Source organism: Eubalaena glacialis, chromosome X (assembly GCF_028564815.1).
Source record: "Eubalaena glacialis isolate mEubGla1 chromosome X, mEubGla1.1.hap2.+ XY, whole genome shotgun sequence".
Classification (NCBI taxonomy): domain Eukaryota; kingdom Metazoa; phylum Chordata; class Mammalia; order Artiodactyla; family Balaenidae; genus Eubalaena; species Eubalaena glacialis.
This window is the reverse complement of record NC_083736.1, coordinates 59,412,989-59,436,947: the sequence shown is the minus strand read 5'-3', so window position 1 is coordinate 59,436,947 and position 23,959 is coordinate 59,412,989. Positions and strand designations below refer to the sequence as shown.

Here is a 23,959-nt window from a genome sequence, read left to right as displayed (position 1 = left end):
CCTCATGGGAAATTCAGAAATCCCTCCCCTTTCATCTACAGGTCTAACACCACAGGAAGTCATATTCACAAAATGCAGGATAAGTTGAAGGCTGAACACTAGGCCTATGGCAATCTCCCTCACTAGAAATTTCTCCCCTTCACTCCACCCAAGACCACATCACCTAGCTCTCCCGATCCAAGGGCAAGAAAGACAGCGGTGACTCCGACAGAAGAAGGGGAAGGGGAGCTTAGCAATTTAAGACTCAGCCAAAAGCAATTTCATAACCCTAAGGAGAGGTATGTTGTGGGGGAAGGGAGTAGAGGAAGTCAAATCTCATTTGCATTTCAGTTTTGGTTTGTTTCTTGGTCTTCTCCTTCCCTACTGGAACAATGACCAATTCAAGGGTCTTCTATTCTTCCTGGAGTCACCAATGACCCAAAATAGCCAGCAACTGTACTCTGCAGGCTGAATTCCAAGGCCCCACCCACAAGGCACTCAGTTAACAGTTGTCTCTCCAAGCCAGGATACCCATGGCAAGCTCTGTGGTACGTGGATCTAATGCACCTAAGGAGAACTCACTGAAATAGAGAGGGCTACTTACACATTGATAGCTGGGGGGGAAATGACACTCCCAATACCATTCTAAAGAGGAAAGAGCAACTTCTCCAAATAGTCACTGTTCTCTGTTCTGTTACACTCTTTCCAAGAACCTCTTACTATCTTCTTAAAGACTAGGCACAAATAATCAGAATGTCAGAAAAAGCCAATGTTTTCATTTTACAGATATGAAAACTAAGGCCCATAAAAGTGACCTGCCCAAGGTCACACAGGCAGAGACTAAAAACCAAGTATCCTGATTCAGTCTGTTATTCTTTTTGTTGTACCATTTCTACTCAAAAGCATTTAAAAAAAAAATTCCAGACAAGTGCTCCAAGCTGTGTCAAAAGCTGAGCTCTTCTAAGCTAGGGCTAGACAGCTCAGGACTGGAGATAAGAGGCAGAGGGACGCTGGACGCAGCCCGCTCTGGAAAGTCAAGTGAGAAGCCTAGGCATACGAAAGGCACAAGTAAAGAACTCAGCAACTGGAAGGCTTTACTTACTCCAAAGGAGTAGTTTCAGATGCTGAGAGCCCAACCGCACCCCACCCCACCCCCACGATCTGAGCCTTTCCAGGCCGAGCAAGACTACTCTTAGGCTATCAGAGATCTAAGTAAGAAGCTAGAGGGAGGTGACCAGGCAGGGTAAGGAGGGCAATGAGAGATAAGAAAGCAGGGTGGAGAAATCACAGTCATTCCAAAGCTCTCTCATCTTCCTCTCTCCTTTCTCACTGGCCCCCACCCTGGCCCCAACAAAGAGCCTCACCTCCTGCTCCAAACAAGCCTTAAAGAAGGAGAAAATAAAAGTTTGCAGATGGCACTATATAAACATGAGGAAGGTGTTCCCTGTACCAAAGAAGAACAAGGCACTAGTTGAGGTGGCAAAGGCATTTGAGGGGGGAAAATATAGCCAAATAAGGCATACTTGACTGGTAAGGAATCATCAGGAAAGGTTCCAGAAGCTGACGTCGCAGGGAGGAAGCCTTTAGTCATTGGTTTCCTCTGGCAACTGGCCTAAGGCCAGGCGGCAAACTCCCAACCTTAGGAAAATGCCCAGGCTATGGTAGAAAGAAAGGCAACTAAGGCTAAATTTTCCCCAGGCCCTCTTCAGGTCCTGCTGTAGCACCTCTCCAAGTACCAGCAGAGAGGTGTAGGATAACCCTGAAGCAAAGTGGCAGATGTCCTCACCAAGCATATGCTAGATCGGCCAAGGCCCAGGTGCCAAGAAGAGTAAGGAACCTGAGGAAAAGGGCTCTACTCCAGTTAAATATTTCTGATATTGTTGATATTTTCAAGTTAGAGAAAAGAAAAATTCAAACACAAAATGTTAAGTGACTTTTGCTCTCAACAAGGGAACTTCTATGGGTTAGTCAATCTCCCAGGAGTTAGTCAATCTGCAAGGATAATTGGAGAGAGGTTTAGCTCACTTAAAACCCTTGAAGATAGCAAAGATTTGTACACCTTAACTAAAGACCCCCAAATTGGCTATTACCTTGACCCCCACCCTCCAACTGCATACCACAGATTAGTCAACCCCAGTTAAAGATTACAACAGGTATACAACAGGTATACAGGTATACTCTTGGTATACTTCATCTAACCTTCAGGCTGAGATTTCTGATAAAGGACAGGGGTGTGGGAAGGGTGAGGGGCAGATTAGACCAAGACAGTGAGATCAGGAACCTTATCTAAATATACTTCAGTGGAGAAAAATGAGCCTTGACCTTTCCCAGGTATTTAAGGGAGGCCAGGACTAAAGATAGGGAAGGAAATGCTGACCAAGCCCAATAGGTATGCCTTATTCCCCCTCCTATCTGCCAAATAAATATCCAGGAAAGGATTTCTCAGGATTATACTTTGTTACGTATGACCAAATGCCCACATCTCAACTTTTCTCTCATTAGACCTGGATTGATACCCTGGCCACACAAAATATCTACCAAATTCCCACAGAGAAGGGTCACCAGGGACAGGAAGAAACTTCAACCTTTGAAGTCACCTATCACAGGAGCTACCTGGCAAAGCATTACTACTAAGCAAACACAGTGGTAGGTCACCATACCAGTGGCCTAGGAGCTAACTCAACACTTACCTTATGCCACAACAAGCCCACTGAAAGGAGCATCAAATCTGGTTCTGTCATCAGGCACAGCCGAAGAGCTGTGCTTTGAAAGTTACCCAAAAGTTCTTTCTTCAAGTTTAAGGCCCAGATGCTCCAGCTGGGTCCTGGCCAGAAAATGCCACACTCTTCAACCTATCACAATCACACACGAAGAAATCCTCCCCTCATTTCCATCCTTTCTCAAATACCTATCTCATAGCAAAGCCACTGAGAGAACTAAAAGCTGGTTTTAGGCTGCTGACCTAAAGAGAGTAATCACTAAGCTCTATTCCTTGGTTTAGCTCACATGGAAACATGAAGGAAGGAGCTGCTCACATACCCACTTGGGCAACAAAGACAACAAAATTTGTTTTAGTTAATTCACCGGATTCTGGAAAACCCAAGGTAGAGTCTCCCCCAACAAACCCCTTCAGAAGGGGTTTGCCAGTTGAGACAAGACTGTTGGCTCCAACTGACCCTTTAAAAAGCAACTTGGTCTATGCTGACATGTACTCTGTGGCTTGTACAATCCACAATCCCTTGAAACAATCAGCACATCAAGCCTTCCTTCATTTCAGACAAACTCATTTCAAGAGAACACTGGCCTAGGGCCACTTGGTTTACACCCACATACCAAAACTACATCACTGTCCCACCCAGAAAAGCCACTGCCCCCAAGTGTACACATCCTCTAAAGCCCTGTTCATGTCCCAATAAACTCCCTTCTCAAAATCTATAGAAAATGTCATGTACACACTTTTGTCAAACTGTTTTTAAGTGAGTTAGCCCTAAATCTCCAGTTAAATAGGAGATCTATGAAGGCAGCAATTGTATCCTCCATTCATATATTTGTATCCCTTATAGTAAATAGTACCTAGTAACCACTCAAATAACAGTGAGAATGCAGCTGCCTGCCTTCATTCTTACCATCCTACCTAGCACAGGGTTGGGCATATAGTAGTTCCATAAATAATAATAACTAACATTTGCATAGCACTGATTAGATAGATGCTAGGCACAGTTCTAAGCACTTTATAGGAATTGCCCTGTTTAATCCTTACAACAACCCTACGAGATAGGTACTACCATTATCTTCACTTTACAGTTGAGGAAAATGAAGCACATAAGTAACTTGCCCAAGGCTACAAAACTAGTTGGTCATAGAGCTGGAATTTGAATCCAAGCAGTCTGGTTCTAGAGTTTGTGCTTTTCACCAGTACTCTATGTTCCCTTTCTATAAAGGCCTAAAAAGTCCTTTTTTTGGCTAGCTATCTTCATCGGCCTTGGCCTACAAAACCTAAAGGTGAGTAGTGAGGGTTGAGGCCAGGACACTCCAGTCTGTATTCAAATGGTTGCAAAGCAGAAAATATTGTCGCCAAAGTGTAAGAAAGTACCATAATATTCTCCTAACTCAAGGAACAAGACAAGCTGGAGCACTGAGTCAGAATACAAAGAGGTCAGAGCTCAAAAATTTAAATGGCAAAGAGAAAGTGGGGAACTTGGGTGAGGGGCAGGCAGGAAGAGAAAAAAGTCATTTTGAGGCCCCAGAAGAAGTGAGTCACCCACTGACTGAAACTTGCTACAGCAGAAGCTATTTAGGGGAACTCCACTGTGGCCATATTGTTAATGTAATCACCATAGAGCCAATTCTCTGGACATCTGTGTCCCATGGGTGAAAAGAGTCATCCTTCCAAGTCAGGCAAGTCCAGCGAGAGACCACTAACTTGGGAATCAGGAAAGCCAAGTTCTCCTTTCAAAACTGTTACCAAGGGACTTCCCTGGTGGCGCAGTGGTTAAGAATCCACCTGCCAATGCAGGGCACATGGGTTCGAGCCCTGGTCCGGGAAGATACCACATGCCATGGAGCAACTAAGCCCGTGTGCCACAACTACTGAGCCTGCGCTCTAGAGCCCGTGAGCCACAACTACTGAGCACGCATGCCACAACTACTGAAGCCCACGTGCCTAGAGCCCGTGCTCCGCAACAAGAGAAGCCACCGCAATGAGAAGCCCGCACACCGCAATGAAGAGTAGCCCCCGCTCGCCGCAACTAGAGAAAGCCGGTGCGCAGCAACAAAGACCCAACACAGCCATAAATTAATTAATTAATTAATTGATAAGGATAATCATAGCTATCATAAAAAAAAAAAACTGTTACCAACTTCATGTGATCCTGAACAAGCTGGCTAACCTTTCCAGGTATGAATATGGAAAAGAAATAACTCTACTCAATAAAGACTCTTACTGGGACTTCCCTGGTGGTCCAGTGGTTAAGAATCCGCCTTCCAATGCAGGGAACATGTGTTTGATCCCTGGTCGGGGAATTAAGATGCCACATGCTGCAGGGCAACTAAGCCCGCACACTGCAACTACTGAGCCTGCGCGCTCTGGAGCCCGTGTGCCACAACTAGAGAGAAGCCCACGCTCTGCAACGAAGAGCTCACGAGCTGCAACAAAAGATCCCTCATGCCGCAACTAAGAGCCGACGCAGCCAATAAATAAATAAATAAATATATATATATATATATTTTTTTTTTTTAAATAAAAACTCTTAAAACTGTGAAGTCTAGCCTCAAGCAGGAAAACAGCTAGTCTCCTCTCCTTACCTCCCTTCAGTGCACATATCTACTTTCCACCACACTTTACAGCCAAAGCAAAACACTTACCTTCCTGGGAAGTGCTACAAAGAATCCCAAAAGCAAGGTCAGAGCCTGAATCATCTCAATTATCTCCATACAAAGTAACCTTTGAGATGAGCTCTACATACTCAGAACCACTGCTCTTCCCAGGACCATTTTAACACTATGGTCAAGTCACCCACAGCACAAAGGGAGAAAACACTGAGCACACTGCAGCAAGTGCCATTTAAAAGGCAGGCATTCAAAATTCCTCCCCTAATCTGGGACCAGGCAAGTTGGATTTTAGTCATAGCCTTATTACCAGTTCATTCAAATCACTTCTGTTTCTTGGGCTTTGGTATCCCCAACTAAAATATAAACTAAACTTAAACTACAAAGTTTAAGGCCAGCTCGTTTGCTCTGTGATTCAAAACACTCCTGTGAGAAACCCAGACCACTCAGAACAATCAGCTAAAAGGGAAGCTTAAGGCTAAGGAAGCTCTTGGTCATCGTAAATACAGATGCATTTGAAATGCTGCACCCCACAACAGCCAGCCTTCAGCTCATTGGTGATAGATACCTTAGGAGGTCGGTTTATGCCCACCAGCTCCTGACTGTCTACCAGTATATCTAACTACCACACTCAACAGGTTAAAAGTAAACTTGAAATATAACTCAGTAGCTTCCTGGCCTCTCAGCAGAACTACAGGAGGCAGGGGGTGGGGGCGGGCCTATGCTACAGACAGGCAAGGAGAAGAAAGGGGGGGAAACCCATGAGGTTTTCTGAGTGTTTGTCTGAGGCTCTTCAGTCAACCCACAGCCTTCACAATATAGTCTCAGTTGGTTTCCTTCTTGTTCCTCAGACATAGCCCATAGACATAGGCCATAGTCCGTAGCCTCAAGAGGAAACGGCCAAGAACACTCATGCCAGTGTTCCTGCCAGAGCTACTAATGAGACAAACCAATTCCCAAGCTAGAAACTCTCTATTCTGAACCCAGTACCCAGGAAGAAACAGCACTCCAGAGGTGTAGGGGGACAAGAAGATACATTTTAGCAAGTGCTGTTGAACTTTGTATTCTCAGCATAGCCTAGCACACTGCCTGGTACAAAGAAGGCACTCAAATGTTAAGGGAAGGATGTCTGAAGGAACAGACGTACAAATGGGAGGCTTGAGGCTGTACCATCAAGGCTTTCAAGAACATCAGTACCAGAAGGGTCCCTAGAATGTATCTATTACTAGTACAGTTCTCTCATGACAAGCTGGAGAGATTGAGGGCCTGAAGAAAGACCTTGCCTAAAGGCCCACTTCATTTGGATCACTTTACTGAGGACAGGGAAGATGTTCTTCTTACATGGAAAGAGAAGAAGAAAAATTATCAGATCAGTGTTACCTGCCATTTCCCAACACCCACCTACCAAATCAATGGAGTCCTGAGCTAACCCTCCAAGTGACTGCTCCTGCACCACAAATCAGAACCTGGAATTGAAAAGATTTTCAGCTCTATCAAGCATTAAATAGGAGGAGGGATGAACAGCAAAACCAGTCAATCATGACAAGACCACCTCCTTCACTTGACCAACAGACTGCCCCAAAAGAGATTACCTTTGTACTGTTTTTTCTTCGGGGGAAGAAGAGTAGAGTGGGGTAGCAGGGAGAAAATATCATGAGTTAGGAAAGATATACATGATAAACTCAGTTCTTTCTTTGAAAGATCAGAAACAGACTGTTCCCAACCTGTAATGATGCCAATTTTCAGTAACTCTAGCCATGAAAGACCCAATCCTAGTAGTGTTGGTAGCCAGATATTCTCCCTTCTGGGGACCTTGAGTTTTGAAATTCCAGTGACGGGGATTCCCAGGAAGATACAAAGGGACCTAGATATCCTGTTGCCAAGTAACACTGTTAGAAAAGATTTCAGAATAAATGTAGCTGTCAACTCATCTCATCCCTCTAGACAGAATTGGAATTGGAGTCAGGGAAATAGACCAGATGACCTCTAAATGTCCCTTCCAGCTCCACCATTCAGTAAAGCAATCTCCTGAGAGAAGGAAGAAAGAGAAAAGTAAGAAGAACACCCTCAAGGGCTTCCTTGGTGGCACAGTGGTTGGTAGTCCACCTGCCAATGCAGGGGACACGGGTTTGAGCCCTGGTCCGGGAAGATCCCACATGCCGCGGAGCAACTAAGCCTATGGGCCACAACTACTGAGCCTGCGCTCTAGAGCCCATGAGCCACAACTACTGGGCCCACACACCACAACTACTAAAGCCCGTGAGCCTACAGCCCATGCTCTGCAACAAGAGAAGACCCCAAATGAGAAGCCCGCACACCGCAACAAAGAATAGCCCCCGCTCGCCGCAACTAGAGAAAGCCTGCATGCAGCAACGAAGACCCAACGCAGCCAAAAATAAATAAATAAAATAAATAAAATTTTTTAAAAAGTTTAAAAAAAAAAGAACACCCTTAAAACAAGCTGTTGTTACAGGCAGCTAGATAATAATGAAGAGTTAGCAGACTTGTGATCAATACCATCTCTGTCACCCACTCATAGAGCAACCTTCCCTTCTCCAAGCCTAACATGATAGAGTATAGATTAGTTGGTACCTTCGAGGGTCCCACAAAGGCTCTCTTGCCACACTAGCCCCTCTCTGCCCAGAGAGCTATTCAAGGAGAAGCCTAAAGGAAATCCCCAAGATGGTTCCTGCTCTATCATCTAAACTTTCACAGAGGGCCAAGTGAACTGGAGAACCGAAGAAGTGGACAAATGCAGGATCCAAAGAGTCAGTCTCTCTCACATAACCTCCATTCCTGATCCTTTGTCCACCCCTGAAGTCTACAGGCAGGGAAGGGTTAAGAGACTGATATTCTGCCTCCTATTCAGCAAGTACCACTTTAGTGCCACTCGAGTGGCTCAAGTAATGCTAGGAATGGCAGGAGAATAAACAGTCCACACAGCCCCTGTTAAAGTTTAGCTGAATGCAGACCCAGAAGCCTTCAAATACTTCAAGGAGCTGGACTCCTTACATCTGCTCACATGGATGGTCCCATCAATGACCATTTGATCACCTTTCCCCTGACCTGTTGAGCTAGAGCTAAAAACTCAGCAAACTGAAGAGGTTTTACCAAGACTGATCCTCTAACTAAGTCCCAGATTCAAATCCTAGCTTCACTACTGACTTGCTGCATCATTCTAGGTCAGTCCCTCCTATCTGTGGGTCTCAGTTTCGCCATCTATACAATGAGAACAATTGGACCTGACAATTGTGAAGAGCCTTTTCGACTCTAGTAAACCAAAAACTCAAGAACACCTTGAAAATTCAAAACAATCACTTTTCAGGGAATCCAGGAGTCCCAAAGACTTTGTGATCTAAAAAAGTTAAAGAGGGTAGGGAGGGGAAAAAACCTTTTTTTTTTTTTTTAACAACTGTCTTATCATCACCACAAAGTATAGACAGTAGTTAATAAACTTCTTCATTCTGGCTACTAAAGCAGACTCAGGAAACTGGCAAGTAGAAGCACAGAATCCAAGAATTGGTTGGGGGGACAGGCGTGTAGAGGGGCATGTTTTAACAGATTTAAAGGGAGCTGGGTGACTAAGGGAGAAAATTGGCTGTAAAAGTGAAACTAACCCTAGACAGACTGTAGACATCGTTCATATGAATGAATGGATTTGATTTTTCCACTACCTTCCCTATCTGTCATACTCCAGAAATAGCCTAAAGCACACTAGTGAAGAAGGAATGGAGAATAAGGAATTTTTTCCCTTCATTAAAGTTACTAGCTGGTATGCAGTGAACTAGAGTGTGCCCCTGGATGCCTCAGCATTGGGATAAGGAATGAGAAAAGTAACATGAGGCACTTTGTGACACCTCGAACTCTCACCAGGAGACCAAACAAATGCCAACCTTGGTTACTTTGCCTAAATCATCCACTTCCTTTTATCTGAGGACCAGAAAGTCCTGAGAATAGGGGGCAATTTGCTTTGAGCAAGAGAGGGGGCTCAACTTCAAAAATCCTTCACTGAGTGAGAATAGAGGGTCAATGGGATGAGCATCAAAAAGCACGGACCCCGATCTTGGTTCTGTCACCATGTGCCCTTAGGTGGTAAGTCCTTTCCTGTTAGGCCTAAATATCCTCATTAGTTGAGAGAGAGAGAGAGAGATACTAGATAGTGTCTGAGATTCCTTTCAGGTTAAGATTCTATGGTCTTAACAGGCATGATATAGTTGTTTCTCCTAAAAGTTGACCATTCCTTATTTGGGACAGGTCCCATTGCCCAGGTGGGCGTCGCCCAGGTGGGCTCAGGAATTTCATAACCATCGCAACATGGTGGGGAGGGCGATTAAGAGTCGGGTAGGGGGTGTAACGCTGAAACTTTTTCAGGCAGGGTCGTCCTTTGTCCTTGAAGCACCATTGTCCTTGGAGCACCACAATTCCTTGAGCCAAACAGCATAGGAAATTCTCCAAAGCTGCCAGTCTATCAAAATTCAGCCCTCTCCTTCCAACATGATTCAAGTTTCAGTCAATCTGCATAAAACTACTTTCAGTATTCAGGTACTTTCAGTACCCTAGGCCTGACCTCAAACAGCTCATACTCCAATCTCTCCACAGCAGGAAAAAGATCACCATGCTGTCTTCTTTGCCACTTTTGACTGAGATAGGATGGTTTAGATAACTTTGAAATAATTTCCAGGCCCATTAAGTTGCATTTAAATGAGAGATATCTCAGGATTGAGGATGAGAGATGTCACTAAAGAAAAGCGGTTGTGGGGCACAGTCTATTCCCAGAGATCCACCCACCTATTTAGGCAAAGCCACATCTGAAGAGGAGTCGAAGAGTCAACCACAGAGAGATAAAACCAAAGAGAGGCTCCTGGAAGGATTTTTATAATCCTCTGTGATAGCGGAGACTGCCCTCCCCCCTTTTCAAAACCATTCTGTCTCACTTTGTGTGTATGTGGGGCGGGGGGGGGGGTGAGGGGGAGTGTGGAAAAGCCCCATGTCATAAAACCATTAGCAACTGAAAAGAGAGAGATGGTAGAAGTACACACTTGTTGAAAACTTGGTGTTTTTGAAGGACAGGTTCTGGAAAGGCAACAATGACTTCGCAGTAAGGCTGGAACACAGCAACGTGGCAACTAAAGCTCAGCACACACCAAAAGAACTGGGCCCCCCACTCCTCTCTTTCAGGGACCCTCAGTCCTTCTCAAGGCTACTAGTCACTATCTCAGCTCTACAAGGCTCAGGCAGTCCTAGGGAGAGGGGTCTGGGATAACTGCATAGCCTAAGCCAGTGCAACAAGTTGCCTGGCCTAAGGGACTCAAGCCAGGGTGGTCACCCAGCCTTTCTGAGCAAGGGAAGGGCCTCAGCAGCCATTTGGCATGACTTGCACAAAAGCAAGCAGGGCTCATTATTCAGGCACACCCCTCCCCCCTCCCTCCTGGGCATCCGGCCCCCCCTAGGCCCCACTCCCAGGAGGCTTCTTCTCTTCTCAAAACAGCCAGTAGGGTGGAGACCAGATCCTTAGAAGCTACCACCACCCTAGAAAGGTGTGGCCCCCACAGGCGAGTCCACACCTCACAGATTAGTACGGAGTGGATAGGAGGAAATAGAGAGCCAGTAAGTAATGGGAAAGGCAGGGATTTGGCGAGTGGAGAGGAGGAAGAAACCAGTCTTCTTCTCCCCGACCCGCCCCCCAACCGCGCGCGTCCAGCCGCCCCCCCACCGCGCGCGTCCAGCCCGCCCCGCCCGCAAAGTCTTCTTGCCTCCCTTCAGACTGGTGCCTAGTGAAGTGTTAGCGCTCCCGGGTAAGAGCAAGCGGCCTCGATGAGTCTGTCCACAACTCTCTCCTCCCCTCCTAGTGGGAAACAGCTGAAGCCGCCTGGGGAGGCTGTGGGAAAGGTGAGTGGGGGTACGGGATCCGCCCTGAGCAGCTCCCACCCTCCTCCTTGCTTCTCGTTTCCCATGGCCCCTCCTGGTCAGTGGCAGCCTCGCCCCATAAAAGCGCCAATTCCTGGACTGGGGTAAGTGTCCTCCCCCGAACCAGAGTCCTCTCCCCTGCGCCCAGGGCCCGTCAGGGGTAAAAGGAGACCTTGGGCCCCCAAGGAAGCCTTCCCTACTGTGGCAATCCAAACACAAGGAACTAGAATCTGCGAAAGAAACCGGCCAGCCCGGCCCACACTTCTATCCCTGGACCCCTTTACCCGCGAGAGCGCGCCAGACCCGGACTCCACTGCCGCCCCTCCCCACGCCTGGCCTCGGCGGAAGGCGCGGCATCGCGAGCGGACGCGCGGCTGCCCAAGCCCCCGGCCATCGGCGAGGGGCTACGAGGGTCCGCAAGAGCCCCCGGGGTAGGAAGCGCCCATCCCCGGCACTCACCGTCTTGGGCATGGTGGCGGAAAAGGCGGCGGAGTTGGTGAAGTTTGGCTGGGAGCTGTCGGACGGCGCTGAGAACGCAGTACACACGGCTCGGACTCCGGGGACTGGGGGTTCGGATTGGGTCTCTCGCCAGCGTCGGGGCGACTGCTCCGCTTCCTGCTAACGGGCCACGACTTCACAAACCCCACCCAGGAAAGAGCCGCCCCCGTCGCACCGCCCGCTCCTTTATGTGGCCCGGCTTCCGCACCGCTCCCCGCCCTCGCGCCCGCCTTCTAGCCTGCCGCCGGCCTCGCCCCGCCCAGCCCATCCCTGCCCTGCCCTGCCCTGCCTGGCCACACCAGCTACTTGGGGGCTAGGCTGGGCCTGGGCGCCCCGGTGGGGGCTCCCACCACTCACCTAGGCCTGCCTGCCCCTCTCCCACCCCCTTCACGGCCCCTGGCCCTCAGCATCCGGGCCATTCGGCCCCACCCCCAAGTAGGGCTGGGCCCTAGGCCGCACCCTGGAAAGAGGCTTACAGCCCTGGCTGCAACTTTCCACTAATGGGGAGCTCACTACCTGTCAAAACTCTCCGTTCCTACTCAAGACGGCTCTGACTCTCAGAAAGTTCTTCCCGTGTGTATCTGAACTCCTCTGTGGCTCCGCCTATGGATCTCAGCTCTGCTCCCTGAGACAACACAAATCCCCTGCTGTCCCTAACTCCTCAGAAGTCTGAAGATCCCATATCCCCCTGAAACTTCTTTTCTCTTGGCTAAACTGCCTCAGCTTCTACAACACTTCATCGATTCTGTTCTGTAGGATTCTATATCGCTTTTCCCATCATATTTCATCCCCATCCTTGCTCAATCCTCATTTTTATCAGAATTGGGCTCCTTTTTCCCATATCTGTCTCTATTCACTTTCCTTCCTACCAATCCCAGTCTCCACCTTATTCAAATCCTGATCCTATAGCCCCTCCAACACATTCACTGATACCTGATTCACTGTCTGATAATTCCCCCAGGTTAGATGCACCCCCAGTCCACTCCTTTGAGATATGTCTGCCAGCATCCTTTCTGCTTCTTGTCAAGGTCACAGAATCCCAGGATAGAGGTGCTCTAGACTGTAACAGTCATCTAGTTAAGTCTGAGCTTTAGTTTGAAAGTGACGGACCATAGTTCTTTTTTCTACTATCCACTGGTAATTGTGCGGAGGCATGGTCTGAGTATTCTTTGTGAGGTAGGGTAACACATACCTCAGGGATGATGAGCCAGCTTGGGACAGTGAAAAGGATATTTGAGAGGGATGGTCGGGACACCTGGACTTTAGTCATAGCTTTGCCATTAACTCACTCTCTGATCACTGTGTAGCCTTGGGTAAGTCCCTTCCCCACTCTGGGCTTGAGTTTCCCCTTCTGTAACAAGAAAGGGCTGAACTCCTGGGCTTCCAAGGTCCTTTCCCACTCTGACATTATAAAAGGATAACAAAGGACGTAGACTTCCTAGGACAATAGATGAGTCTAGCAGGGTTGCATAAAGACTGGCCTTACATTTGCTCTCAGGAATCAGCAGTCCTATTCTCTACTCCTCTGCTTTCCCAGCTCAACAGGGTCCATGCATCAATGTGCCTCAGCTTCTCTCACTGCTGTCAAAATCCATTGATATGTGCTAGGGAAAACAAAGTTCCCTGCCCAGACCATTTTCTGGAGCTGAGCAGTTGACCCAAGAAAGAGCAGCACTCCCCAGAAAGCCTCAGCAGCATGGGTAGCAATGGCATCAATCACATTCCTTGACATTGTCATGGCCCTTTTCTCCCAGGAGTTCAAGGAACTCACTGATTCCCTCATTCATATTCTAGAGCTCACAGGGGCCTGGAACTAGGCGAAGTGCCTAAAGCCGGAGGAGAAATTGATTGGAAACTCCAACTTTCATTATCCATCCTGGAAAGTGGAAACCCCCTGTGTGTCATTCCCCACATCCCATGCCAACACACCCCCTGCTCCAAACACACACACATAAGAGACCTGATTAGGGAGTGTCAAGCATCTGAACACAGTATTAAAAGGGAAAAGAGACACAGGAGTTCAAGTGAGGGAAGGGAAGTCAAAGGGTAGGGAAGCAAGGAGGTTGATGGAAAGAGGGGCTGAGAGAGGAGGTGGTTAGCCCCCTGGGGAGAAGGGTGGGGAAATGGGAGGAGACTGTTTAGTCTAGCCCCCATTCAGGTCAAGGGAACTGAGGATCCAAAAGAGGAAAGGACTTACTCAAGATCGGGCAACTAGTGTGGAGAATGGATTCAGGGGTAATAAAGAAGACAAAGAGCTCAGTTAAGCTGTTTCCATAATACAAGCAAGAATTTTTGAAGGCTAGAATCAGAGGAGTAGTGCTGCCGCCACTTCACCAGACTGAAGTTTGTTATGGTGATTATAGTCAAGCAGCTGGACATTGCTTGAAGGTTAGACTTGAAACCTCCTGGCTAGGAGGGACCCATATTTGATATCTCCATGTCTCCAAAGCAGAGCAGAGGCAGCTGAGGTGCTCTCTTGTTCTTCAAGATGGCCAGGGAAACACACCTTTGTTTTTACCTCTTTGTAAAATACTTCATGCCTATATGGCCAGAACTAATCTCCCCCACCCACCCCACACCCTACCATGATCCCATGTGAATTGAGTTAGCTCAATCTTCTTGGGGCCAGAGTAATCCCGATACTTAGCTTTAGATATGATGAGGTTTATGCCAGTGTTTGTAGAGAGAAGACATGGGAGTAAGGGCTAAACATGCCCATATATGTTGGCTGGGTGAGGGAAGTAAGAGGTATGAAGATACTTGGGTTTTTAGAAGAGCTGAATTCAAAGTTCTAGGAGGAACAGGCAAGTATTTTTCAAGCAGTAAATCTAGGTGAGGGGCAGTGCAAGGACATTCTGAAGCTGGAGTCCAAAGAAGCTGGGGTGGAGGTGGGGATCTGAATCCGGGGGTAGGAGATACAAAAGGAGAAATCTGACCTGTGCTTTAGGGCCATACATGGGGTCAAGTGGAAAGGCTCAGGATTCCTCGGAGGCTGGGACTGTTCCAGAGCTGCCCCAAGTCTGGATATCAGAGTCAAGGAAATGGCAAGCAGGAGCTGCGTAAGGCTGATTTATGTGAAAGCCTATGCCAAGCTCAAGAGAGAAATGAGATTGGACTTGTAATCACCTCCCACTCAAGATATAAGCTCACTGCAGTAAAGAAGCTTCTGCATTCTAAATGGTATTCCTCTTTCAGAGGACACAATAGTGCAGGAGAGGCAATATCAGAGAGGAACTGGGTAGGGTGCAGTCCTGAATCCCAGGAATACTTTGACTAAAGAAACATTCCTCCCCAATCCATTGGATGGTAACAGTTAAAAGTTCCCCTTCACTCAGAACTTTCTGAGGGCTGCTTTTCATTTTCATCATTGTTAGAAAGTCCTTCTATACATCTAAATTAGATCTCTTCTGCTTCACTCCACACAATTGCTCTTGGCTGATGCTTGGGTAAGGAATTAACTAAGCCTCTAAGTTGCTCTTCTCCTTCATTCATAGAAGAGAAATGTAGCAGAGAGGTGAGGAGAAACATAAGCTTAAGGCTATGCACTCAGAGTCCTTCTCTCTCTCTCTTAATTTCCCTGGATCAGCAGCCCAAGCACTAGGCTAGCTGTGCTCTTTACACAAACAAGAAAATAAGCAGAAGAATATACTCTTGTCTCCCCAAAGGGAAGAGGTCCTCTTGGTATAATATGGCTGAGAGTAAAAACTGCAGCAGTAGAGAAGTCTTGCTTTTAACCATCCTCAATCTTCTACCTACTTCTTGGAAACAAAAGCTAGGGTTTGGTTTAAAGAAGAGAAGATAACATTAATGAGGCACTTATCGTGTGCTGAGCAGTGGGGAGGACATTTCAATACCTAACAAGAACCTTTAAGGGTAGAAATGAGGAAATTGAGGGTCTAAGGAGTTATCTAAAAGTCACACAATTTGTTGATGGTGGGACTGGGATTTGGGCCCCGGTCCTGTGAGTCCAAGGTCCACCTTCTTTCTACCAGCCTGACCTGTGACCTTCTCAGTCCCTAGCTGTGACCAGGCAAACCCGAGGAAAGAGATGGATTTTAAGATTCATATCACCCCTGCACCTCAGTGGTCAGACTAGACAGCTTGAGAGAGCGGGTGGGTAATAATAAACAGTGGTAATATGGCATCTTGCCAATATAAAGTACCTGGGAATATTTATTATTAATCATACAAATGGACCACAGTGAGAGGGAAGAGAGTTTCTCTCTGGCTTTTCCTCTTAGTAGTAAGGCTGGAAGCTTTTTGAGAGCTTCCCCCAGCCAGCCAATATCAATTCAGTTTGAGCCAGTGCCATCTTGGAATATGAAATTAGCCCTGCAGAGAGAGTCTCGCAGTGGAGTCACTAGCTCCCAGCCCTACCCCCAGCAGCCAGTGACCAGCAACCACACCTATGTGTCCGGTCTGCCTATGGGGCCCAGAGAGAAAACAGCCCGCTGAGCACATGGCCCTTCCTTCTGTGAACAACCCACAATTCAAACTCGATACACTTAGAAGGAAACTATCCATCTGTCCATCCTACCCATGCCTCCAGCAGTGACCAGGTGCCTGCTGGGTGCCCGGTTCTATGTGAGGCTCTGCAAGGGGTACTCACCCTCTTCCTCCCCAGGAGCTCTCCTTCCCAACCGCTCTGTGTTTGTTGGTGGTTTTGCTGTTAGCGCCGTCCTTTGTGTGCACCATGTCATCATCTTTAACTCTCCTCTGCCTTCCCTCTACCATCTGATCACCAAGCCCTGCTCTCTGTCTGTCTGTCCTTCACAGCTTCTCTCCCTCCCATCTCTGCTGCCAGTGCCCTAAGTCAGCCCTCACCGACTCTCCCTGGTCTCCCTGACTCTAGGCTGCCCCACCCAGGCCATCCTCCACATGGTCACCATGGTGATCTTCAGAAATGCAGCCTTCACCTGTGCTCAAACACGTCAGATGACCCCCTCCACCCAACACACACACACTTAACCTTTGCAGGCTTCTCTTGCTCCCACAGCTCCTCAGCACAGCCCTTCCCCTCGAGCCAGGCTACTCTCACCGCATGCACACAGCCCGGTGTGCTCGCTCTTGTCTCTGCACAAAGCCTTCCCTTGATCTCTCCTGCCCTCCTTGTGCTCTCTGCCTCCCCCCAGCTCCTGTAGTGCCCAGGTCTGCAGTGCTCATCTGGCCTCCCTCCCACATTCTGCTTTGTCTTGTCAGCTGCTGCTTTTTTTTTCTTTTCCTCCATTCCAGGCTGGGCTGTAGTTGCCCCCCAAAAGGGATCACACTTTGTGTTCCATGCAGAAGGAGCACAGCACACTTCCAGGCATATCTTTGGAGCTCAGGATAGATTGCTCAGCTAAAGAGAGGGATCTGCTATTCTCATGTCCAACCCTAGAGACCTATCAACTGGTATTATGTCCAGATTCTCTGAAGGCCCAAGTTCCCCCTTACACTGCCTCAAATTCTCCTGTTAGGAGACAAGACCAATGAATAGAGCCTTCTATTCCTATCTCATTACTCCTCCCCCCATTCACAGCTCTATTTGTGGGGGTGGGTTGGGGGGGTGCGTGTGCATGTGCCATCTCTACTACCAGTCTATCTTAAGGAAACACTCTATTGTTCACAAAGAGGCATCTACAAGGACATTTACTGCAGTACTATAATAATAAAAAGAAACAACCTAAATGTCCATCACTATGGGACTGATTATATACATGGTATATCCATACAACAGGATGTTATTCAGCCTTTTAAAAGTATGAACTACTATGAAAAGACATTTTTTTAAATCTACTCTGAAATCACAGAACAGTATGAATAGTATGATACCATTTATGAATTAAAATATCTATGTTTTTATAAATATGTTTGTAAGTCCCCAGAAAAGGGGAAAGATGCACATGAGATTGATACTAGTTGTTACCTCTGGAACGGGGACTGGGATTTTAGAGGAGAGTAAAGGGAGAATTTTTCCTTCTTAATGTATATATTTCTATACTATTTGATTTTTTCAATGAGCCTGAAAGAAAGAAAGAAAGAAAGAAAGAAAGAAAGAAAGAAAGAAAGAAAGAAAGAAAGAAAGAAAGAAAGAAAGAAAGAAAGAAAGAAAGAAAGAAAGGTGAGTAGGAGGAGGAAGAAGAGAAGGAAAAAAAATCTGGGAGGGAATGTGGATAGGTTGGGCAACAGAGTCAGGATCCAAAAAGTTTATGACAAGCCCGAGTGATGGTAAAGCTTAAAAGGATAACAGATGTAAAGGTTGTGCTTGGGTCCAAATAATCAACCTTGTGAGGAAAAGATGGGAAAGATGTGACTTAGCAGCAGTATGGCTAAAAAGACCTCTGAGGTTTTACTTGTTAATAAACTACGTGAACGTTAGCAGTGAGCTGTGGCTGCCAGGAGAGTTAATTCAAACTCAGAAGGCTAATGTTTAGGGGGAAGGGGACAGTCCTACCTTTTGCTTCCCTGGTCTGAGCCCATCTGACGACTGTATCCTGCTGTGCACCCCTCTTTAAGGGGGAGACACACACACTGGTGTATATGTCCATGTGAGCTAGCTGGGGAGGGAGCTGAGCCCAGGACACATGAATAGTTGGAGGATCTGAGGTTGTTTGACCTTGGGAAGATTCAAGGGGATGTTGTCTATGTCTTTGGACTGCTAAATGCCTACCTTAAGAAAGAAGGAACAGACGGGCTCCATATGACCCCAAAGGGCAGAGCTCAGAGAAAGCTATGATGGATGCAAGGAAGAAGGTCCTTATGGTCATATCTGTCTAAAACTGGAAATGGCCACTCAATGAATACTGAAGTCATAATTGGAAGTGTGTGAGCAAAGGTTGGATGACTACACAATGTGGGTTGTTGAAGAGGAGATTGCTATACTCTGAGAGTCTATGAAACCAGCATGTTAAAAACCCTCAAGTGAAAACAGGGCTATTTTCAAATCATTATTTCATTTACTGCTAAGAAAAACTTAGGTAGACTTAGGTAGACAAATTAGGTATCAATCCTTATTTGACAGATAAGGTAACTGAAATTCAAAAAAGTTAGGGCACTTGGCCATGATCACACTACAAGTAAGGACTTGAAATTAAGCCATTTGACTTTATTATTCATCCATTCATTTTTTAAATTCATTCAGAAAATGAGTGTGTGTGTGTACGTGTGTGTGTGTGTGTGTGTGCTTACTATACATAAGACACTGTACTAAGCCCCAGGGATATATACATGAAAAGACGGAAGAAGTCCCCACTCTCACAGAGCTCATTGCCCGGTGGGAGAGACAGAGATGAAACATAGAAATAATGTGTTCTTTCCACTACTCCCCACATCCTAAGTGTTGAGGTATGGGGATCAAAGCTTTCATCTCAGCAGGGCCAACTGAAATCATTGGCCCGTCATGGAAAGCTCCTATGCTCTGTAAAAGGAGCCCATAGGTGAGTGGAAAAGGAACAGAAGGAAGGATAACTCGTGGGTTTGAACAGACTCTTCCCCTCATTACTGAGGCCTCCATAACAGTGCTGCTCAGCACCTTCTGCTGGTGGCTTTATGCATTTATATATGTATTAAGCCATTTGATGTTATTATTCATCCATCCATTTTATTCATTCAGAAAATGTAAATGCATATTTGTAGCATATAGAGATAGGCATATATGCAGCAAGATAGCAGCATGAATTTTTGTATGTGTATGGGAGAGAGAAAGAAAGTGCCACTTAGAATGCAGCATGAGGTAGTATAAAAGAACACTGAATTTGAAGCCAGAAGACCTGGTTTTAGCCTCAGTTTTGCCATTTACTAGTTTGATAAATTTAGGCAAATCAATTGATTAACCCCAAGCCTCAGTTTCCTCATCTGTAAAAATTGAGGTAATAATAATTGATACCTTCCAGGATTGTTGTCAAGAAGATATATAAGGTTGAACATGAGAAGTATTTTGCAAACCATAAGGTACTTGCATGTGGAAAAAGGATGATCATAACTGTGTTTATTTGGGGTAGAAATGCATGTTCCAGGGTTTTCCTGGGTCCAGATGTGCCTCTGTTTGGTCATATGTGTATTGTCTATATGCTCCCATACTTGCCTGTTTATGCATTTGCATGTATGTGTGTGTATTTCCAAGTCAGTGACATGTAGGTTCATCTTCCTGAAATACTTTTTCTTCCCTTAATCCCTAGTCTCAGACCAGAAAACATTCTAACATTCTTTTACCTGAGAAATGTAGGTCTCAAACATCCCTAACTATATTTCGAGAGCCCTTCCCCTTCTTCCCACCGCCCCCCAATGCGCTGGGTATGTTCAACCCAGCCATGTGTATACATGCAGATGAGAACCCATATGTGGATGTTTCTCAATGGGGAAAATGCAGGCCCTTCCACTGGGTTGGACATGCCTTTCAGAACCAGACACATCATGTGCTCCTGAACTTCCCCAGTGGCTCCAGATGATGTGCTACTGGTGGATGTAATGCCTCAGGGGAAAAAGAGGAGCTGTTCTCCACTTCCCCTCACACAAATACCACTCCCCAACCCTTTCAGCCTCCCCTTCTCCAAGGCTTTGGGATTGGGGGCTTGAGAAGTCTAGCTCTACTTTCCTCAGATCAACAAAGCCTCAAATGTACTGCCAGATGTCCCAAGACCTCTGGTCAATTATTCTGAGTGTCAGAGTGTTTGGGAGAAGAGAGAGCCCTGTGTTTAACTCATAGAAACACTGAATCTTAGAACTGGCCTGGTCCTTCATCACTTCCTAATCCCACCTCTCTCACATCCTTGTGAAAGGATGAAAACAGAAATCAGAATCCTGAAATATCACACCTTTAACATCATCTAGGGTACATGTCCCCATTTTATATGTGAGGACATATAGACCAAGAGAAGCAAATGAACTTGCTCAGGGAAAAACTTAGCTCTCCTGAGTCCCAGGCCAGTGTTCTTTCTGCTGGATCTCCAAACTCAAGAGCAATAAGGATCAAGCAAGTTAGGAGAAAAGAGGAATGGTCCTACAGTCCTGTTGCTTTGGGGATATCTCCTGGAAATTGAAGCTGAGTGGTTCTTGGGGAGGGGAATAAAGGTACAGAAGCAGGCTGGTGAGTCTCTCTGCCGAGAAAAAACCTGGACAAATTACCTACCATGGCTCAGCGGAGTATCTGACACCCAGGAAAAATGTGGGCTCTCTTGTCTAGCAGCTGATCTGGAAACTGATAGGTCTTATTCCTCCTGTGACATGAATTCCAGATCTCCAGCCAAAGCTCCTGAAGTCAAGGATTGCGGCTTGCATTCTCTCCTCATCTCCCAGAAACTTGCCCAACTCCAGGCCTCCTGATTGATGATGCTTGCCATAGAGATGAGATCATCCTGGCTTCCTGGGCAAAAGCCTCTGTCTGGATCTACCCACTGGCTGTATGTGTCCTTGAGCTGCAAGTACACCAGCCCTTTGGTGCTCCACATTCTGATTGTCCCCATCTTCTAGGGAGTTGAATCAGCACAGTACACTGCAGGGCTCATGGGGTTGCCTGCTGGTCTAGGGGGGCTGCTTCTCATCCCTATGGCTCTGACCTCATAGACTACATGGAGAATGGAGGTGGAGGTAATGAAACCCCTTCACCTCATCGCATTTATTTGATTTACTTCTGTGAGGTATTCTGCTCCTACTTGAGCTCTCCCACTCTTTAGGAAAGTCTGGACTTGGGCTACTTCCACTTACCATTCAGTGTCATACTTTTTCAACTTTGGGGTCTTTGCAGATGCCTTTCCTTCTGCCTGATACACTCTTCCTGGAACACTCTTCCTCTAGCTATCTGCATTGCTGGCTCCTTCCTTTCCTTTAGGTCTCAGCTGAAATATAATTCCTTTCTTTGTCCATCCTTTCTAAAGTAGAATGCCTTCTGTCCCCACCTCCCCCCAAAAAACCCTTTATTCTCAGAGATTTGTTTCCTCAGCACTTACTATAGTTTGCAATAATGTGTTTTATCTATGTATTTACTTATTTAATGTCTACCTCTCTGCAGCAGGCAGAATAACAGAGTAATGCCCCCCAAAAGATGTCCACATCCCAATCACCAGAACCTGTGAATTTGACAAATTATGACAAAGAGGAATTAAGGTTGCAGATATAATTAAGGCTGCTAATCAGCTGACATTGAGATGGGGAGATTATCCTGGATTATCCAGGTGAGCCCAATGTCATCACAAGGGTCCTTATAAGTGGAAGAATGGAAGAGGAAGGCATGAGAAGATGTCAGAGTGATGTGATGAGGATTCAACCTGCCATTGCTGACTTTGAAGATGGAGGAAGGGATCACAAGTCAAGGAATGCAGACAGTCTCAAGAAACTGGAAAAGGCAAGAAAACAGATTCTCCTCCAGAGTCTCAGAAAGGAATGTAGCCCTGCTGACCCATTTTAGATTTCTGACCTCCAGACTGTAAGAGAATAAGCTAATGTTGCTTTAAGTCTTTAAGTTTGTACTAATTTGTTATAGTAGCCATAGAAAACTATTACACTCCCTGTTAGACCATAATTTTTTTTAACATCTTTATTGTAGTATAATTGCTTTACAATGGTGTGTTAGTTTCTGCTTTATAACAAAGTGAATCAGTTATACATATGTTACCCTCCCTCCATAATGCCCCTCAGTGTGGGGTGGCCTTCTATTCAAGGGGCTGAGCCCAAGGGAGGCCAATAACTTCCCAGCCAGTGTTTGGTAGGAGAAAGAAGCTAGAAGCCTGGAAACACATCTTTTATTTCTCAGAAAAGGAAGACTGTGAACTCTATGTCAGCCACCTGTCTATCCACACAGGAATGTACAGATGTTCTTTTTCACACTTTCTTATATACAGATGCTGATTTTCATCCAAGAACCTTTTCTGGAGCTCTTGCTATCTGCCATGTGCAATGTTAGCAAGATGCTCATATGTTATTTGTGGATGGTGGTGGTTATAGTGTGTTTTCCCACATGTTAATCTTATTATCTCATTTATTCCTTGTTTTGACAAGGTAGAGATTCCCAGCCCTACTATGAAAAGGCTCAGAGAAGGTATGAGCCCTGCTCAAAACCACACAGCCAGAGTATAAGAGCTGAAACTAGAGTCCAGCTCACCAGACACTAGACCCAGTAATAATTTTATTTTTTTTACTACTGCCTACCTCCACCATTCCTTTGTACACAATATCCCATATGCTGGACCTACCTTTTTTCTTCCCTTAGACTACATCCTGAACATTTCACCATCTCCCTGCTGAAGTGATACACCCTGCCTTTTAGCAAGCACTTTTTCTTCATTTTCCCTCTAGTGAAAGAAAACAGTAAGTTGAGTAGAAAGGTCATATGATTTGGCATCCTGGCCTAGGTGTGAGTGCTCCTTTGGTGACTTATGAACAGTGTGATTTTTGGCACTTTCTCTCTGTCCACAGCCAGGCCCTATACCTTTCATTTCCAGACTCATCTCTCCCTTTAAATGCAGCTGGATTTCTCTATCAGGCTGGTGTCTCCTTTGCCCATGCCCACCCCAACCCCCACTACACACACACACACACACAAATGCCCAACAACAATAAATACAATCTTAATTGAGTGTTTATTATGTATCAGACACCTTGCTAAGTACTAGATATGCATTATTATCTCATTTAATCCTCACAACCACCTCAAATCATTAGTATTACTATCTTTGTGTTATAGATGAGGAAGCTGAAGCTGAGAGAGATTTAAGTAAGTTGCCCAAGGTCATTGGCACCTGAAGATGAGAGGATATAAGCCCAGATGCTCTGACGCAGGACACACACTTTTAACTACTGCACTCACTTGGTTATTCTATATTCACACACACATACACACCCTGTACATTCACACCTTAGAGACATTCTTCTAGCTACTCCTTCCTCCTGGAAAGCGGGGATGGGGTGGGGGGAGTAATGAAAGTAGTGCATCAGACAGAAGGAACAGGATCTATAAAGTGAAGAAAGCAAGAGAGATCACAGAAATTTAGAAACCTGCAAGCAGATTGATAAGGCTGGAGCACTAGGTCATGTGGCAAAGAGGCTCCACATTACAGAGTCCTCTAACTCAACACTTCCAAAAGTTGGATTCCTCTTATCTTCCCTCTCAAACCTGTCCTCCTTCAGAAACCTAAGAGTCATTCTTAACATCTCTTTCTTCTTCACCCCTACCATTTCAGTCCATTGCCAAGTCCTATCAATGGGCCTCATAAATAGCTCTCAAATCTGTCCACTTCTCCCCATCTCTACTGTTACTACCCTGGTCCCAGCTGAG

The 23,959-nt window shown here is 46.1% G+C and overlaps 1 protein-coding gene across 1 annotated transcript in view; it reads right to left on the bottom strand.

The window, feature by feature from the left end:
• Window positions 1-11,900, bottom strand: part of MSN (moesin) — a 66,367-nt gene extending 54,467 nt beyond the window's left edge. Inside the window, exon 1 of the mRNA XM_061179161.1 lies at window positions 11,674-11,900. Within this exon, the coding sequence (XP_061035144.1) occupies window positions 11,674-11,685 (12 nt within the window). The 5' untranslated portion in view covers window positions 11,686-11,900. The remainder of the gene's footprint in view (window positions 1-11,673) is intronic.
• Between the last annotated feature and the right edge of the window lie 12,059 nt (window positions 11,901-23,959).